General features: G+C 43.8%; 1 protein-coding gene across 1 annotated transcript; it reads left to right on the forward strand.

Moving 5' to 3' along the window:
• The first annotated feature begins 7,195 nt into the window (after window positions 1–7,195).
• On the forward strand, window positions 7,196–8,448 carry LOC119293030 (bisdemethoxycurcumin synthase-like). The gene is made up of 2 exons (XM_037571639.1): window positions 7,196–7,346; window positions 7,460–8,448. The coding sequence occupies exons 1-2, from the start codon at window positions 7,196–7,198 to the stop codon at window positions 8,446–8,448; spliced, it is 1,140 nt and encodes a 379-aa protein (XP_037427536.1).
• The last annotated feature ends 10,250 nt before the right edge of the window (window positions 8,449–18,698 follow it).

The raw sequence follows: 18,698 nt of genomic DNA on the forward strand, positions 1-18,698 counted from the left end.
CAGGACCAACTGCAGGCGCTGCACGAAAGGGTAATGGGACTATAGGATCGAGAAGAGGAACGAGAAGCAGCAGATCGCAGCAAACGACCTGCCGAAGCTTCCCCCGAAGCTACCCAGCCATCTCAGCGGAGAAGCAGCGTGGCTTCCACCGAGCTGCTTCAGCCGGAGCATGTCTTGACGGCTCCTGCCAGCTATCCCGTGGATGGTATCACGGAGTCTCAAAATTGCCACATGATGGCGCGATGGATGACTTTGAAGGTCAAGGCGGCTGTTGGCCAAGTTTATCCTAGTGGACCCGGCACAACTTATCACTGCCAGCCGATTCCAAAAGGATTTGAGGACCTCGTGCTTGACCACCCTACCGGTGAAGGGGAGACTAGGCTGGGTTCTGCTCTGAAGACTCCATGCCTATGGAAGAAGGAGCTCATCAACCTTTTGAACTGGACGCCTCCGCCTCCTCCTCCTGCTCCGGCGAGTCAGGGCACTCCGCCTCCTCCACTGCCTCCTCCTCCGGCGAGTGACGATCAGGGCACACGTGGCGGCACTCCGCCTCCTTCTCCGGCGCATGGCGGCACTCCGCCTCCTTCTCCGCCTGCGCCAGCGCTCCCGAGCAGCCAGCAGCATCCACCTTCTCCGCCTCGCCAGCAAGGGCGGAAGAGACCCGCCGCCGCCCCGGCTGCTCCGGCGCGTCGTACTCCTTCTCCTCCGCCTCGTAAGCAAGCACGAAAGAAGACAGACGCCGCAGCCGCTCCGTCTGCTCCGGCGTCTAGCAGCACAACCAGAGGCGGGAGGCAATACAAATACGGTCCATCATCTCTCAAGCCTCTAGAGAAGTTACCGTACGAGAGGTCCGAGGAGGAAAACGATACGATTGTGCGGACCCACGTGAAGGAGTTCTTTAAAGGGGTGAAAGCAAAGAGACATCCACCTCCGGAGGAGAAGGTAGATCCGGTGAAAGCAAAGCGCACTATCGATGCCCTGAGGAAACCACTAAAGTCTCCGCCGAGAACCAACTATGAGCGCATTACTGAACAGACATATCTCCAAGCCCAGCGGTCGGGAACTACTGTCAGTGCTAAAAGGTCAAAAGAACGAGCAAAGGGGAAAAAATTGCCCAGCTCAGCGAACAAGCACATCAATCGTGCCCCCCGCTCAATGTGTCTAATGCTCCGGGAACGGTGGCCGGTTATGGCAATCTTGACGATTACCTGCCTGACGATGCACTTCCTGATTTCTTGGAGGTGGACGAACACATATACGAGTACGGGAAGCCTCTCGTCAAAGATGAAAAATCTCTGACAACAATGATGCGAAGATTCCATAATTGGTACATGGAAACCTGCAGAGAGTCTGAGGGTAAGAATGCTTTGTATCTGCATATTAAAGAGGAGCACGATCTCGTTGCAAATGATCTGTTGACTGTTCCATTTGAGGAGTTCTTCGAGTTCTTCAATCAAAAGGCCCTCGATAAATTAATGGTCTTTTGCTACTGCCTGTAAGTACTATTTCTGTCATTAAGTCTCTATATATACCTCGGCTCTTTCATTGCATGTATTTATAATTAATTATCCTCAATATATTATGCAGATTGAAGATCGTCGAGTGCAAAAAACAAAAAAATTATGATATTGGGTTCATTAACACAAATATCATAGATGTATTTCTGGTTGAAAAGAACGTCAAAGAGGCCGAGGACAACTTGCTACAATCATTGATCAAAAATCAAAACAAAGATACCATACTCTTTCCTTACAACAGCCCGTGAGTGTTACTGTCGTGTGCATATTCGGTTTCCCTTATTACTCAAGCGAGCTTATAGTAATGTAATTGATGAGTTATGCATGCGTGCGCAGGTACCACTATATTCTTCTGGAGATTAAGCTTGAGCGTGGACTAGTAACCGTCTTAGACTCGAGACAGAAAGATCCCAAATCCTATGCGGACATCACTGAAATGCTCAGCAAGTAAGTTCAATCGATCATTATCGCACCATATCGGCAACTTTTTGTTCATTTCCTGATATCTCAAGTAATAATTATTATTTTCTTTGTCTTGCAGGGTTTGGAAACAGTTCACCGCAGAAGCTCCGGGACTGCCGAAGGAACTGACATATAAATGGCCGAAAGTAAGTACTACTGGCTAGCTAGTTGCGCACATCTCCCGTTGATTCTATAGCTATACTTTCATCAATGCCATTTATAATGCTTCATTGTCAGTTTGATTGACCTTTATTTCTCGTAAAGTGCTTGTGGTAGGAGAAAGGGAATGATTTCTGTGGATACTACGTGTGCGAGTTCATCCACACCGCGACTTTGAAAAACAAGCGGGGCTACTCTCAAAGATAATATGAAGTGCGTAAGCAATAATATTCACAATTTCATTTTATTACACCATCATTTAGTTGAGTTTCATTCATATATATGTATTAATTAACCCCCTTCTTCAAATTAGACGTGGCAGATGCAGAATGAACTCCTAGAACCAGATCGCATGAAAGCAATTCAAGAGAAATTGGCGGGATTCTTTCTTGACCACGTCATCAATAAAGCCGGAGAATACCATGTGGAAATTGATTTCAAATGCTAGGGGTTTGTAATTAAGAGATCTTATACATATTGTACATGTATGTAGCCAGTAGCGTCGGATACATGATACGAAAACTTATTGTTTGACCAATCTCTCGGAGAAGAAGAGGTCGATCGATCACTTCTCTCGGTATGCATGACGAATTTCTGTACTGAATGGTTCTCTCGATCACTTATGTATATATAGTACGTAGCGTCGACCAAGCACGGACATAAGAGAGGGCACTTCTCTCTATTAATTAGCTAGCTAACACAATATATGAAACACCTAAATTAACCCCCCAAAACCCCCAACCTCCCCTCCTTTAAAAAAAACAAAAACCCCAGCCACTGGAATGCTGACGCGTGGATGCCTTTTGGTCCCGGTTGGAGCCACCAACCAGGACCAAAGGCCCCCTGACTGGGCTCGGCGCACAGGGCCACGTGTAGGCACAGTGGTCCCGGTTCTAGTTTGAACAGGGACTAATGGGTGGAGGTATTAGTACCGGCCCATTAGTCCCGGTTCATGAACCGGGACTAAAGGCCCTCACGAATTGGGACTATTAGGTGTTTTTTTACTAGTGTAGCTACACCCCGAAGGCCACCCCGAATCCCAGTTGACCAGTAGAACTAGCCCTTTGACTTTCACGGGACGGGCTATGACCGGTGGACTCTTCCACCTGGTTGCGATAGGTCAGCCCATAGCAACATCCGCGAACACGGTCTGGACCCAACCCAACACTAGATTCCCTCTGGTTCCACCACACCCGCACCATCCCCCCCTCCAAGTGACGTAGTCACTACCTTCAGTGGAGGGGGGGCACACCACAGAGCCTAAAACGGACGTCTACGCATGTCAGAACACTTTCACACATGCATCGGGACCCGTGCGATGTTTCGGTGCCATAGCTAGCTACACCCCGAAGGCCACCCCGAATCCAAGTTGACTAGTAGATCTAGCCCTTTGACTATCACCAGACGGGCCATGACCGGTGGACCTTTTTACCTGGTTGTCATAGCGCAACCCATAGCTACACCCCCAAACACGGTCCCGGCCCAACTCACCCCAAGATTCCCTCTGTGTCGGCCCGACGTGGCCTTTCCACTACTAGGAAAACGGCTATAGCTAATATGGATATTAATGGCGCACCACATATGTGGTGCGCCACTGCTATATAGAAGTGGCGCACCATATATAGGTACGCCATTAAACTCTAAATACTAATGGCGCACCACTTCCACGGTGCGCCACTACTAACAATTTTTTTTTCAAAACTAGTAATGGCGCACCAGGGGATAGTGCGCCATTACTAGCTTTAACTAGTAATGGCGCAGCACATCCTCGGTGCGCCACTACTAATATTTTTTTAAGTTAGTAAGGGCGCACCGTGGGTGTGGTGCACCATTACTAGTTTTAACTAGTAATGGCGCACCACACCCACGGTGCGCCATTACTAACTTTGACCAAAAATTTCACCAAATGCACCCCCCCTGGACCGCCTTTTCAATTTTAAAAAAATAAAAGAAAATGATGGAAATGTCAAAAAAATAAAAGAAAATAAGTTTCCCATGTGATATGTGGTCTAGTTGTTGCGAAAATTTACAAATATGAATTTTGAATTTATTTGCAAAATCTCTCTGGAATTTAGTACAATGGGCATAACTTTTGCATACGAACTCGGATTAAAAAGTTTTTTATATAAAAAATCATCTACTCGAAAAGTTACATCCTTTTGTGCCCCCTGCCAGCATGCCTTGATAATCATCTAGCGGGACCAGCAACCAAATCAAGTACCAGATCTAAGAAATAAGGAGATGCATAATTTTTGCGCTATCATCTCTGACAGAGGGAGTACAATTTTAGGTTTTTGTAGATCATGGTGATTACGTGCTAAAAATGTATTTGCTGGTTCCAGCAAATGGTCAATTACCTAGTATAATTAAGGATGTGCATTCCTCTGTCCCTGATTAAAAACGCAAAGCCTCGTCCAATGTTGCTAGGAGGCATGCACATGCTCCACTCCATCTCTCGGGTCTGTGCAATTAAGGGTTAGCGCGGGAATTTATATAATCATGCTCCCGCCTGCCACCACAATATGGTAATTTAAACTCGGTTAACATGGAGATCAAAATCATGCATTATTCTTTCGCCATGCAGTCGTTGGGCTCTAGATCCAATTAAACGAGGTACCTTAGTAGCCGGAGTAGTAATAATAGGTGGAATTAAATGGCGAAGGTCAGCTAGGGGAGTATTAATAGACTATAAAGCTCTTGGGTTGGTTAGACTAAAAACAAATCTTGAAGAATCTCAAACATGGGGCTGTTTGTTTTCATGATTATGCCAAATTGTCCTTTTGTGTTAGTCATGATATTATGGGAGATGTTGTTGTGTGAGGCATGCTGTTGAGTCATGCTATGTGTGATTCTTGTTGTTGCCTGCTTGCTGATTCTAGGAGATGGTCAAAAAGAATATTGTGGAAAAGAAGATATGTTACTTGTTTGTGCTACTGTCAGTGCCAATTTGGGGGCACCTTGTAATCTTTGTCAAAAAGGAAAGATTGAGAGAGATTTCTTTGCTATGCCGAGACAAATTCAAAGCTTCTCTAATTGTTGGGTCAACTGTAGTGTTGGGTTATATGCATTATTAGTATTTGTTACTAGTGGCGTGGTAATAGTGGCGCACCTATAGTGCATCATTAATAGCCAAAATAGGTGCGCCACTAACAGACCTTTTTCTAGTAGTGTTCCCCCCTCCGTGAAGAGGGGCACACCCCCAAGCCGCATGGTGGGTGCCCGCGCTTGCCACCACGCTTCACAAGCGTAGGAAGGCTCACCGCAACACTTGGCGTCATTGTTACCCCCCCTCCCGCCCCGGTACCCCGTCCCGTCTAACCCTAACACAGATGATCGCCGGATCTAACCCTTTGACTTTCGCCAGACGTGGTTTGACCGGTGGACCTTTTCACCTGGTTGTCATAGCCCAGCCCATAGGTACACCACCGAACACGGTCCTGGGCCAACCCAACCCAAGACTCCCTCCGTGTCGGCCCGACGTGGTCGTTTCCCCCAAGGTTGTAAGAATCGTAATTTTGAATCGGATCGGAGCTTCGATGGCACGAACGCGAATCATAGAAACTTTATTATCGGAAACGTATAAATGTAGATTCTAAGAACTAATATCGTAGAATCATAGAGTTTAGTTTAGATCGTAAAGTCGTTGAATCGTATAACAGAATCGCGATTCTGACAACCTTGGTTTCCCCCCACCGTGACACGGTGCCAGCGACGCCCGTGAAGGGGGGGGGGGGGCAATAGATATATAATCGAGGTATGCTTTTTTACATAATGCACATTTAAGTTAATCAAATTAGTTTTAAAAAATAAAAATAAATAAAAAAGAGAAAATAAATAAAATGGGAAAAATAATAGAAATCTATGTCGACGGCAAGGCCGTCGGCATAGCTATGGCCACGGACCGCGAGCGCCCTGGATCGATGATGTGGCACACCTCGCGGATCGATGACATGGCAGAGGCCAAGGGCCAGGCCTATGCTGACGGCAAGGCCGTCGACGTACCTTTGCCACCCCATGGACCGACGAGGGGCTTAGATTGATGGCGTGGAGGTCTCGCGGATCGATGACGTCGGCACGGCTATGCCGACGGCCCCCGTTAGCCCCCGTCGGCGTAGCCCTCACGCCATCAAACGTCCGTCGCCGCCCGGGTAGCCGGACCCACATGGTTGCCGACGGCTTGAGCTATGCCGATGGCCGCCGTAGGCATATAGTTTGCGGTGCCGACGGCCGGCCTATGCCGACGGCTGCCGTCGGCATAGATTGATATATGCCGACGGCTTGACCTGGGCCGTCGGGATACGTCCATCTATGCCGACGGGGGTCGTCGGCATAGATCCGGCCGTCGGCGTACACATTTATTCTGATAGTGGGTATCATATCATGATATCATACCATAATTAATATTGTACTAATATGTGTCTCGCATGGCATAAATACGGTCATCTAACATAATAATGTATGATACTATGCATTACGACGGTGGTAGTTTCATAAACTTGTATCATATGCATGATACTAACTTATGATACTACATATTACTACTAGTCTAAGAAGTTGTCATGTCATCTAGAGTCAACCTAATAGTCGGTTTGTATAATTGTAAGTTTTTGATAGTTCTATTTTATTAATAGTTAGCCATCTTACAATCTCATAAATTGTTTTGGGTTTCGTACAATAGTGGACTCTCTACAGCCCTTTTTATCCCTCTTCTTCAACTAAGCATAAATATAATATTTTAGTTCTTATAGCCTGCTTATGTCACTCTGCTGGTTGCAGTTGCTTTTAGCAGCCGGATCGAGCATCAGTACTAGTTGCAATTAAGCTCTTCCGTTAGTTAGACCAAAAACGAAAGATGCCATGGAGTACAAAATGAGCACAGCAATCAATGCCTTTTGTCAGTTCCATCTGAACGGAACCCTTCCGTGTGTGACTCGCTGTATGTATATATAACGGAAGGACATACAGAGGATCGACAGAGATACAAGGTGTGAAGACAAGACAAAGCCAAATTAAAACAAGAAAATGCTAGTATTACCTCATTAGCCACCATTTTCGAGATGCGGCGTGCCCAAGGCCCTGCCGCCGTGCTCGCCATCGGCACCGCGAACCCGGTGAACTGCATGTCCCAGGACGAGTTCCTGGACTTGTACTTCCGTGCCACACAGAGCGAGCATCTCACCAGCCTCAAGGATGATTTCAGGAGACTTTGTAAAGACACTACTAGCTAACTAATTTGGGTGCTTTCTTTTCCTTCTCCTTTTGGTTATTAACCAGGCCCAGCAATTAACTACCTAGTACTGTTTGTTGTGCATCGCATGCAGATGGGAAACTTAGCGTCCAGAAGCGCTACTTCCACCACACTGAGGAGGTGCTGAGTGCCCACCTCGAAATCATCGATCCCTCGTCGCCGTCCCTAGATACCAGACTGGAGATCGTCAGGGATGCCGTCCCAGAGCTTGCTGCAAAAGCCTCCGTCAACGCCATCACCGAGTGGGGCCGTCCAGCAACCGACATCACCCACCTCGTCGTCACCACCAACTCCGGCGCCCATGTACCAGGCGTTGACTTCCGCCTCATGGGGCTCCTCGGCCTGAGGCCGTCGGTCCGTCGCAGCATGCTCTACCTCAACGGCTGCTTCGCCGGCTCTGCAGCGTTGCGCCTCGCCAAGGACCTCGCCGAGAACAACCGTGGCGCCCGCGTCCTTGTGGTCTGCGCTGAGCTCACCATCATGCTGCTCAGAGGCCCCAAAGAGGACTGCTACCAGACAATCGTCGACCACGGGCATTTCGGCGACGGTGCGGGCGCCGTCATCGTCGGCGCCGACCCCACGACTAGCCCCGCCGAGCGCCCGTTGTTTCATATGGTAGCCGCCACACAGACGGTGATACCAGAGTCGGATCATGCCATCAACCTGCGCCTGACGGAAGACGGACTCCGGGGCTACCTCGCCCCGGGAAAGGAGGTGCCGGTGCTCATCGGGGACAACATCCAGCAGTGCCTCCTGGACTCGTTTGAACCGCTGGGCGTCCAGGTCAAGTGGAACGACCTCTTCTGGGCGATGCACCCCGGGTCGGTCCCGATCTTGGACCGGATCGATGAGGCGCTCCAGCTTGAGCCGGAGAAGCTGGCGCCAAGCCGCATGGTGCTGAGAGAGTACGGCAACATGTTTGGCGTGTCCGTCATCTTCGTGCTCGATGAGCTACGCCGGCGTAGGGAGATGCAAGGGGCAGAGGCAACACCTGGCTGGGGTGTGATGATGGCATGTGGGCCCGGGCTGACTATCGAGACCATGATACTGCACGCAACCTAGCTAGCAGCTGCTTATATGTGCGTACGTACTGCTACCTCGACGTACTGCATTGTTATGTTGTTGATTACTCCAGTGAAGATTTCAATATCATACACATTGTACATTTAGCGTTTATAGAGATAGTGTATCTGCATATGTATGAGTATCTAGCTAGGTAGTGTGTTAAAAAAAACCATGTCAATCCGACGCATGTTTAGCACCAGACACATTTAGCGTTCTCCAGTGAATACTTCTTGCCCAGAAAAAGACCCATCCTCATAACCGTCTTAATACATATCTGAGGAGCCCTAGCAAGTTTTGGTTATTTCCAAAACTAGTAACTTGGAAATGGAGACCAGCACTAAATCACATGCTTAGAGCATCTCCAATAGAAGATGTATAGACAACTCACATCTACGATCCGTCTTCCGTGTGTGTTGCGTAGCTCACGAATCGCAGTCCTTGTCCGTGAATGCTATATCTCGCTATAGAGAGTATAGCATCCGTCTCACCCGAGGCATGCGCGCATATGGGCCGACCCGTTAGTTATACTCACTTGTCTTGCTGAAGTTCGCTCTGCTCTGGTATCCTTCAAGTTTATTCGTTTTCTTCGTTTTTTTACCGGGTTTGTTCCTTTTTTTTTCTTGGCTTTCACTGTTTTTTCCTATTCTTCCATTTTTTTCATCGGTTTTGTCTGGTTTTTTGTTTTCTTCTTGGTTTTCTCCGGTTTTCTTGTTTTCTTTTTGCACTGTTTTCCTCTAGCTTTCTTGTTTTCATTTTTCCTCTCTTCGGTTTTCTTTATTTATTTATTTTATTTTCTTATTTTTTTTCAACGGAACTCTCATTTTTCTTACCTATTGTACATTTTCGTATAGGTCGAGAACTTTTTTAATTAACATTTTTTTTGAATATATGTTTTCATGTCTATTGTTTTCGCACACGTTATACATTTTTGTTATACATCTAAAAAATTATTTTATACAGGTTTAACATTTATCGTGTACATGATTAACATGTTTTTAAAATATATGTTTTGATGTATACTTTTTTGTACATGTTGTACTTTTTTCTTATACATCCAAAGCATTTTTGTATACATGATTTTTTTTAATATATGTTTTGATATGTATTTTTTTTCATACACAGTGTACATATTTTTTTATACATCTAAACATTTTTTGTGCAGCTTTAATATTGTTTTTGAGCATAATACAGTAGGGAAGGCGTCTAATGTGTCTCAATTTCTATTATATATTGTGGATATGTACAAATGGTGGGTATACATAGATAGATTACAAAGAATCAAGCCACTGCTGCATTCCTTTACTAAGACTAGGTTTAGCCTTGGTCAGCACTAATTGAAACATCTCTTTGTAGGCATATATGCACTTATTCATATTGAGATCTTTGTTATATGATACCATTTTTGTGGTTCCAAATGCCCACCACGTCCAGTGATCAAGATTTCTTTGAAACAGATGGAGTTCATCCTGTTATTGCCATTGATGAGCATCTCTATGATATTCATGTCAGTGTTCCACTCCATTCCCAGGTATAATGAGAAGTTTTGACTAAAATCACAGTTGAAAAATAAGTGCATATAGTCCTCAATACATGCATCATCACATGGCACACATTCATAGCTGTCCATGTGGAACTCTTTCCTCCAGGAAATTTCTCTGGTACTCTGCCTGTCCCGTATAAGAAGCCAGATGAAGAATTTGTGTCTATGTAAAACAGAGATTTCGGTATCCATTGAAATGGGCCGGTCCATTTGGAGGATTACCAATATTTAATTAACATTTTTTTTCAAATATATGATTTGATTTCTACTTTTTTTTCTTACACATCGTACATTTTTCTTATACATGTGAAACATTTTTCTATACACCTTCAACACTTTTCAAGCATGTTTAACATATATTCGAAGTATACATAAAATTAAAAAGAAAGGGGAAAAAGAAAACAAAAATGTTCAAAAAACAGAAAAGGAGCTCTTTAAAGTCTGCGGCCTCCTGCATGCTGGGCCGGCCCATTTTCTCCGCCGCTTGAGGCGAGAGGTCGTTTTTTTTTTGTCAAGCAAGATAGTTGCGCGCAGCGACTATTTGTTGCATTAAGCGATCGGTGCGGGATGTCTCGCTGAAGCGCTTCGAGTAATCGGGCCGGCCCATGATTCGTGCGGAAAAAGAAAAAAAAAACGAGAGCTACGAGATTCGAAACCTGCTCTCCTCTGCCTGAGCTAGCTCTCCTAGCCACTTCGACGAATTCTACGTCATGATAAGAATGAGGTGCTTTCTTAGTTGAGGCGTGTGAAACTTGTTTTCCATTTTGTTTTCACGTTATTTTCTTCTGTTTTTTCTTTGATTTTTCGTTTTTTCTTCTCCACTTTTTGTTCAGGTTTTCTTTTCCATTTTTTTGCTTTCTTTTTTCTTCTTCTCTGGATTTTGTTTCTTTTCGGTTTCCCTTCAAATGCATGTTCAACATTTTGTCAAATACTTGTTCACCATTTTTTCAAATACTTGTTCAACATTTTCCTAAATATTTGTTCAAAATACTTGTTCAACATTTTTATGTACATGATAAACATTTTTTCAAATACTTGTACAACATATTTTCAAATACGTGTTCAGCATTATTTTGGTCAACACTTTTTAAATACTTGTTCAACATTTATATATACATGATCAAGATTTTCTTAAAATACTTGTCAACATTTTTTTCAAATACCTGTTCAACATTTTTAAATGCTTCTTCAATATTTTTCAAATACTTGTTCAACAGTTTTATATACATGATCAACATTTTTTTCAAATATTTAAGCATATATTTTTTTCAAATACGTGTTCAACATTTTACAAATACTCATTCAGCATTTTTTAAATACTTCTTCAACATTTTTTCAATACTCGTTCAACAATTTTCAAAAATATATTGAACACTGAGCGTAAGTGGGACAAATGCTCTTCCAGCGTGGGAGAGTATTTTAAAGTATAAGCAAAACTACAAAAATAGAAAGTAAAAGGGTAAAAAAATAAAAATAAAGCCGAGAATGAGCCCTCCACCAAACCTGGGCGGGCCCATGTAAAGCCCCTTTTGATAGCGCAAGGTGATCTCCATCACCACGTGTGCGGCCTGCCCCCGTGGTGATCTCCATCTTCATGCATGGTTGTCCTCGTGGTGATCTCCATCTCCACGCCATGGTGTCAACCGCCAAGTGTTACATAAGATACTATGCTATTACATTACATGGCTTCTCATGTTGACACGCAAGTCATTAATAAAATAATGGGACAACCATATGGCTCCTGCCGGCTGCCGCACTCATGACACGCACGTCATGAAACAATAATACATAAGCAACATTCATGGGCTATACCAAATCACAAGCATTCCCTCACATTTCCACGATGTTGATCTATGTTCCGATTCGATCAATCTCACTGGAGATCTACAGTGTCGGGCCGGCCCACTAATACATATATTTTTGAAAAAGCTTGTTAAAAAATCATGCGTGCAAGATGATGAAACATGTCTTGATTTGTCATAGAACCTTGGGGTTCCAATACACGCAGGGTCAAGAACAATGGCAAACCGCTTCTGAAGCACACTGAAAGATCTCTCCACATCCTTCGTAGTCAACTCTTGACGTGTTGCAAAGTGAGATCTTTTTATTACCTTTTGGACGGGAGGATTTTTTGACAAATGTGACCCATGAAGGATAAATGTCATCCGCGAGGTAATAACCTATCGTGTAGTCATGACCATTGACCTTATAGTTGCAAGGAGGAGCCTCTCTGACAATAAGCCTAGCAAATAGTGGTGTTCTCGATAGCGCATTCAGTTCATTATTAAGCAATGCAATCAAAGAATGAATGTCAAATTCATAGATCCTCCTATGCAACAACCTCAAGAATGATTGTTGGATTGTTGTAGTGGCCTTTTGTACCGACCTTTCCAACCTGCAGGACAATTCTCCATCTCTAGTGCATGAACTCAATCATATGATACATTTATCCTCTCAAGGTGGTACAAAAGCGCATGTGTTAGAGCAACTATAACCGACCCCCTAAACTTTGGAGGAGTAAACGGCCGAGTATCGTTTAGTGCAGTAACTTTACGCCTCTAACTTTTGGTGGTTTCAAGCCAATCCCCTAAACTTAGCAGACTAAAATTATGCTTTTGCCTTTTTTTTCTAATTCTACTTTACATGGTACATTTCAACTATGTATTTGCACACATATTAAATTCCAACTTAATAATTAAGGTTCACACAGTTCATGAATATTACAAATTTCATAGTTTAATTACAAACCAAATTAATCAAATTCAAAACCACCGAAGGGTTCAAATGATGTAAATAGCATGATAAAGCACAACTATGAAGCTCTATCGAGATGCAAGTGATGCTCAACAAGATAATCTTGGAGCTAGGTATATGAACTTCTGGATTCTCGATCCTGCGATGCGCTTTGAGGAATCCCCGTATCCTATTTTGCATCCTGCTTTGGCTCAATAGGATTCCCTTTGGTGATGTATCAATAGTTCTCAAGCATGCCTCTCTCATCACTAATGATCATCTTATGCAAGATCATGGGACATGTCCAGATTTGCCATAGAACCTTAATGTTCCAATATACGGTAGGGCCAAGAACAATGGCAAACCGCTTCTGAAGCACACTAAAAGCTCTCTCCACATCCCTCGTAGTCAAATCTTGACGTGTTGCAAAGTGAGATCTTTTGTTACCATTTGGACGTGGGGTTGTTTTGACAAATGGAGGATAGATGTCATCTGCAAGGTTGTAACCTATCGTGTAGTCACGACCATTAACCTTATAGTTGCAAGGAGGAGCCTCTCCGCCAACAAACCTAGCAAATAGTGGTGATCTCGACAGCACAGTCAGGTCATTATGAGCGCAATGCAATCAAAGAATGAATGTTAAATTCATAAATCCTCCTATGCAAGAGCCTCAAGAATGATTGTTGGGTTGTTGTAGTGGCCTTTTGCACTGACCTTTCCACCCTGCAGGACAATTCTCCATCTCCAGTGCATGCAGCCAATTGATTCTAGCATCGCATGCCATCCTCTTTCTTCACTCGATGCCAACAGCCTCTCGGTGTCTTCCTCGTTGGGGGCCCTCAAGTACTCCGACCCAAAGATATCAATCACGGCTCATGTGTACCTTTGAATGGCCTCCGATATTGTATCTTCTCTGATGCAGGCGTAGTCATCAATGGGATCAGCCAAACACCCATAGGCCAGAACTCGAACAGCCATGATACACTTCATCGAAGGGCTCAGACTTATCTTTCCGCATGCATTCCTCTTGAGCTTGAACCAATCATCATAATTCAACATGGCTTTTGCAATGGTTAGAAAGAGACTTGTGTGCATCCGAAATCGACGGGGAAAATACTTCTCCAGATAGATTGGACTAGGGTCAAAATAATCTAGCATAATTTAGGCATGGATCTCCACTCTATCGGGGTTGAGGTGTATGCAGCTGAACTGTGATCCTCTCCTTGGTCGCCTAATATCATCGTTGAAGATCATGCCAACGGCCATTTTGAAGTCGTAATCTTCTTCTTCCTCCTCCGATGATGTAGAGTCCTAGAATATCATCTCTGGTAGCATCTTCATCTTTGGGCTATGACGATGCATGCATGCGTCGTGTCCTTCCTGAAGGTGGTGGACTGAAGCTTGGCTTCGGGGTTGAGAATTCGAAGTTCAACCTTGTGTTGGACTCGTCATCATCGACGCACGTGCGGCGATTCCTTCTTGAGGGTGTAGCCTATGAGTTGTGTATTTTTGTTTTGAATTTTTCTTGTATCATAGGGTTTGTGGCTATTTGGTGGACTTACTGTCGCGAGGCATGCGGCCTCGGGTTTTCTTTTCGCCTTTTTTTGGGTTGATGTTGTTCAACTGCTGAATTTTACATTCTTAATAATATATGTTTGTGTGCATCGCTCGATGCAGAGACCGAGGTTTATCCTCCTTTCGACAAAGAAATCCATTGACAAAAAGGAAACAAGACAAAAAAGGCAAAAAAAAACTCATAAGGCATACCGTCGAACACTTGCAAGACAACGAAGGTGTATCGACCGGCTGGCGACATGCGCTTATACCAGCGGTTGGCCTGGCATGGAGATGGCTGGCACAGTATGGTGAGGTGCCTATGAGGTCGAAGAGAGGCGGTGGGGTGCCGGCTAGGGCAAACGAATCAATGCGGCGACTTCTGGCAAACAGATCACAATTACAGGTACCTGGGAGCATACCGATGGAATGAACAAAATACGAACAGTTAACATAATATAGTCATAGATCTTAGGTTGTAACTTGATCATGAGAGACTTTGTGGCCACAGCGGCTGAGTTCGATTTCGGCGACGGCGACCACGACATAAGGGCGGCGAGGACAAAGGGAGGCGGTGCGGTGTCGGCGGAGGCGGTGGGTAGCCAGTGGCAACAGCACCGGCGACGACGCACCGCGGGTTGGGGACGACACGGGCATGCAAAAGAGGCCACAACTTTACTCGGTCGGTCGGAGGCCGAGTATATTTAGGAGTCTGCGGCCGCTCGGAGCATAATTAATTCTCATCTAGGTGCTACTCCCTCTCTCTCGGTTACAGGGCGTGCTCGTGCCCCTAGGTCGTCAATTTAACCAACCTAATACAAGCCATATATTACAAAAAATATGTACCAATATAAACTTCAGATGTTCTATTTTCAAACGGTATAATTTTTTTGTTATATAGTTTATATTAGAGCGATAAAATTGGCAACCTAGGTATACGCGCAGGACTTGTAAACTGAAACGGAAGGAGCATATGAGTTTGGTTAGGTGCCGGTGAGAGAAGTAAATCGAATTTTTTTACTCCTCTAACCTGTTCTAGGGCCCGGCCAAAAAAAAACTGTTCTAGGGGATTGGTAGAGTTGCTCCTAGATAGTTGCGCTTTCTGATCACCGTGTAACTGTTTTTTTTTAACACAAGGAAGGCGCCATCAAGCGCCACAATTTCATTCAACTCATATACAATGTACAGCATGAATTACATAGCCCTGAACTTGAAAATTGAGAAGGGACTGCAGAAAAGGGCAAGGTACATTGGCATGAGAGGAACGTGAACAACTAAAGACAGGTTCTACTCTCGAGTTGAGAACCTGATGAGCACAATTGTGAGCAATTCCATTGGTATTCCTAGAGATGTGATAAACAACATTAAGAGAATGGGAGATTTGAAAGAACTCGCTAATTGGTTGTCTGCACCTCCAGCTGATGTTGGTGTTATTGATATCTCTTGAAGCAGCCATCTTTGCTAATGAAAGATTGTCAGTGAGAAAAGAACCTTGCTGAAGTTGAAGCCTGCAAGAGATTTTAGCAGCAAATAGAAGTGCATAAACTTCAGCAATAAGAGGTGAACAAACATCATGAGTAGAGGCTTGAATCATTATTCTTGAATCAGAACCCTCTTCAGGGAAAAGGATGTGAACACCAATACCAGTAGCCGGATTACCACCATATCCCGGCACATTCTTCTTATGCCAAGAAGCGTCTGAATATATTTTGGTACCTGAAATAGCCAAGTCAGATTTGAGGGTGGAGCCTTGCTGTACTTGTTCTTGCCCTTGAGAGAATATGGTTGTAGATTGCTTCTCCTTCGATGAAGGCAGCTCCCTATTTAGGTGTTCTTGGGGATCTTGTATATCTTGGACAGAGGCGATGGCTAGAGCAGCTTGGTGAACCTGATGGGGATGTGATTCTTTCCTACAAAAAAGAACATCGTTTCTTGCTTTCCACAAACACCACAAGAAGGTAAATATATTAGGAATAGATGATTGCAGATGGTTCATGTTAATTAGAACCTGAATAATATCAATAACAGAATTATGATTGAGAGCAAGAATATCAGATCTAATATACCAGGGGTGTCCGAACCAAGAGGCTCTAGCAAAGTTGCAAAGAAAGAAAAGATGCATTTCATCTTCATCTGAATCACATCTAGAGCATGTAGAAGAAATATGAGAGGAAAACCTGCCAGCTCTAAGACCAGTTGGGAGAGCATGCCTAAGTAAGCGCCACGCAAAAGTTTTAACCCTTGGAGCCATGAATTTGTGCTTCCAGACCTGCTGCAAAATATCTTTGGTTGATTGGTTCACCTGTCTTGGTTGATTTACCTGCAAATTATGAATTTGTTGTAAACACAACTTATATGTACTCTTAGAATTGCACTTACCAGAAGGAGTGGGCTTCCAACAAAGGATATCCCTACTATCATCAAGAACTATAGGAGTTGCAATAATAGCCGAAGCAGTCGGTTCCTGAAAAAGGTTAGTAATGAACTCAGAATTCCAAAGTTTTTGGCCTGGAAGCCAAAGATCAGAGACCTTAGCCGGGTAAATAAAAGCACTATGCTGGACAATAAGGTGATCATATATGTTCTCCCAAGTGGTACACCAAGGTGAGCTCCAAATAGAAATGTTGCCTTGGGTGATCTGATAAAAAGAATGCTCCTTGAGCATCGGCAAGACCTTGAGAATAGAAGTCCAGAAAGCAGATTTCGGAGTATTCGGAGTAGCTCCCCAAATGGAAGAATCAGGAAAATACTTAGCACGGAGAACTTGATAGACTTGGCTTTCTGGATTTTCAGCAAGTCTCCAGGCAGCCGCAAGAAGGAGACCTTGATTCATAGCCAACATGTTTTTGATTCCCAATCCACCTTCTTTTTTAGGAGTACAAATATCTTTCCAAGCCCTAAGACATAAAGCTCTTGCACTAGCTTCCTCTCTAACACCAACCCACCAAAAATTACGAATGATTGCCGTGAGCTTCGCAAGGAATTTTTTTGGAAAGAGGATATTGGACATATAGTAAACAGGTATGGAAGCGAACACCGAATTGATAAGCTCAAGTCTAGCAGCATGGGATAATTTATCAGCTTTGTAAGTGGGAAGCTTATTCTTGAATTTATCATAAACAAAGTTGTAAGCCGAAGCACGGTCCTTTGCAGGAAGGATGAGAGGGTGGCCAAGGTGAGTTGATGTATTATCAATAAGGGTAACTGGGAAAATATTATTAATATGTTGGGCTAGAGACTGGGAGACAGTAGCACTAAAAAGAATAGAAGATTTGTGCCAATTTGGAGTCTGACCTGATTGGGAACAAAAGTGGTTGATGAGATGAGCCATTTGGGTAGCTTCCTGAACTGTGGCATTACCACAAACCAACAAGTCATCAGCAAAAAGCATTGAATGAATAGGTGGACAGTTTGGACCAAGAGAAATGCCAGACAGTTGATTTTGTATCATAGCATCATGCAGGCTTAAAGAAAGCTCATTAATAGCAAGAACAAACAGATAAGGCGATAAGGGACAACCTTGTCTTAAACCTCTATTGCTACGAAAATTTGCAAAAGGCTGGCCATTAATAATGACTGAGAACCTTGGGGAAGAGATGCAAGCATACACCAAATTTATGAAATGACCGTGCAACCCCTTTCGCGAAAGAGCCGAAACGATGAAATTCCATTCAAGTCGATCGAAAGCCTTAGCCAAATCAATTTTAAGCAAGAAAGCTTGTTGTTTCCAAGATTTAAGAGCAAACGAATGAGTTATCTCCTGAGCCAAGATGATATTGTTAGATATGCGTCTACCCTCAATGAAAGCTTGTTGAGAATGATCAATAATCAGGGAGATGAGGTTTGAGTCTATTGGCCAAAGTTTTGGAAATGATTTTGTAAATGACATTACAAAGACTTATAGGCCGATAATCTGAAGGAATTCGAGGAACTAACTTCTTAGGAATAAGAGCAATGTGAGTATCGCTAATGTGCGAAGGCATTATACCTGTTTGGTAAAAGTTCCTTACCATAGTCGTAACATCATCACCAATCCAGCTCCAAGTGGCAATATGGAATTCTACATTGAATCCATCAGGCCCAGGAGAGGCATTTATCTTCATATCCTTGAGAGTATTAAGGATCTCCTCCTTATCTGGTATGCTATACGTGTAGTCATGGCTGTTAGAAATGATCCTGGATGCTAGAAAAGGTCTGCCCACATTCACATTAGGAGAAGCAAAAATATATCTGAAGTAGCTAACAAAAGTATTTGCAATGGCATGAGGATTGAAGTGAATGTTATCATTCTCATCTTTTATTGAAACTATAGTGTTCTTCTTCCTTCTTTTAAGCACCGCATGATGAAAAAAATTTGTGTTCCTGTCCCCTTTTGTTGCAAAATTCTTCTTAGCCCTTTGTCTATAGAAATCAGTAAGCT

Source organism: Triticum dicoccoides, chromosome 4B (assembly GCF_002162155.2).
Source record: "Triticum dicoccoides isolate Atlit2015 ecotype Zavitan chromosome 4B, WEW_v2.0, whole genome shotgun sequence".
NCBI classification, from domain to species: domain Eukaryota; kingdom Viridiplantae; phylum Streptophyta; class Magnoliopsida; order Poales; family Poaceae; genus Triticum; species Triticum dicoccoides.

Coding starts and splice junctions, on each gene's coding strand:
- LOC119293030 (XM_037571639.1), top strand. CDS start 7,196: ATGCGGCGTGCCCAAGGCCCTGCCGCCGTGCTCGCCATCGGCACCGCG. Junction 7,347..7,459: donor GGATGATTTCAGGAGACTTT/GTAAAGACACTA, acceptor CATCGCATGCAG/ATGGGAAACTTAGCGTCCAG.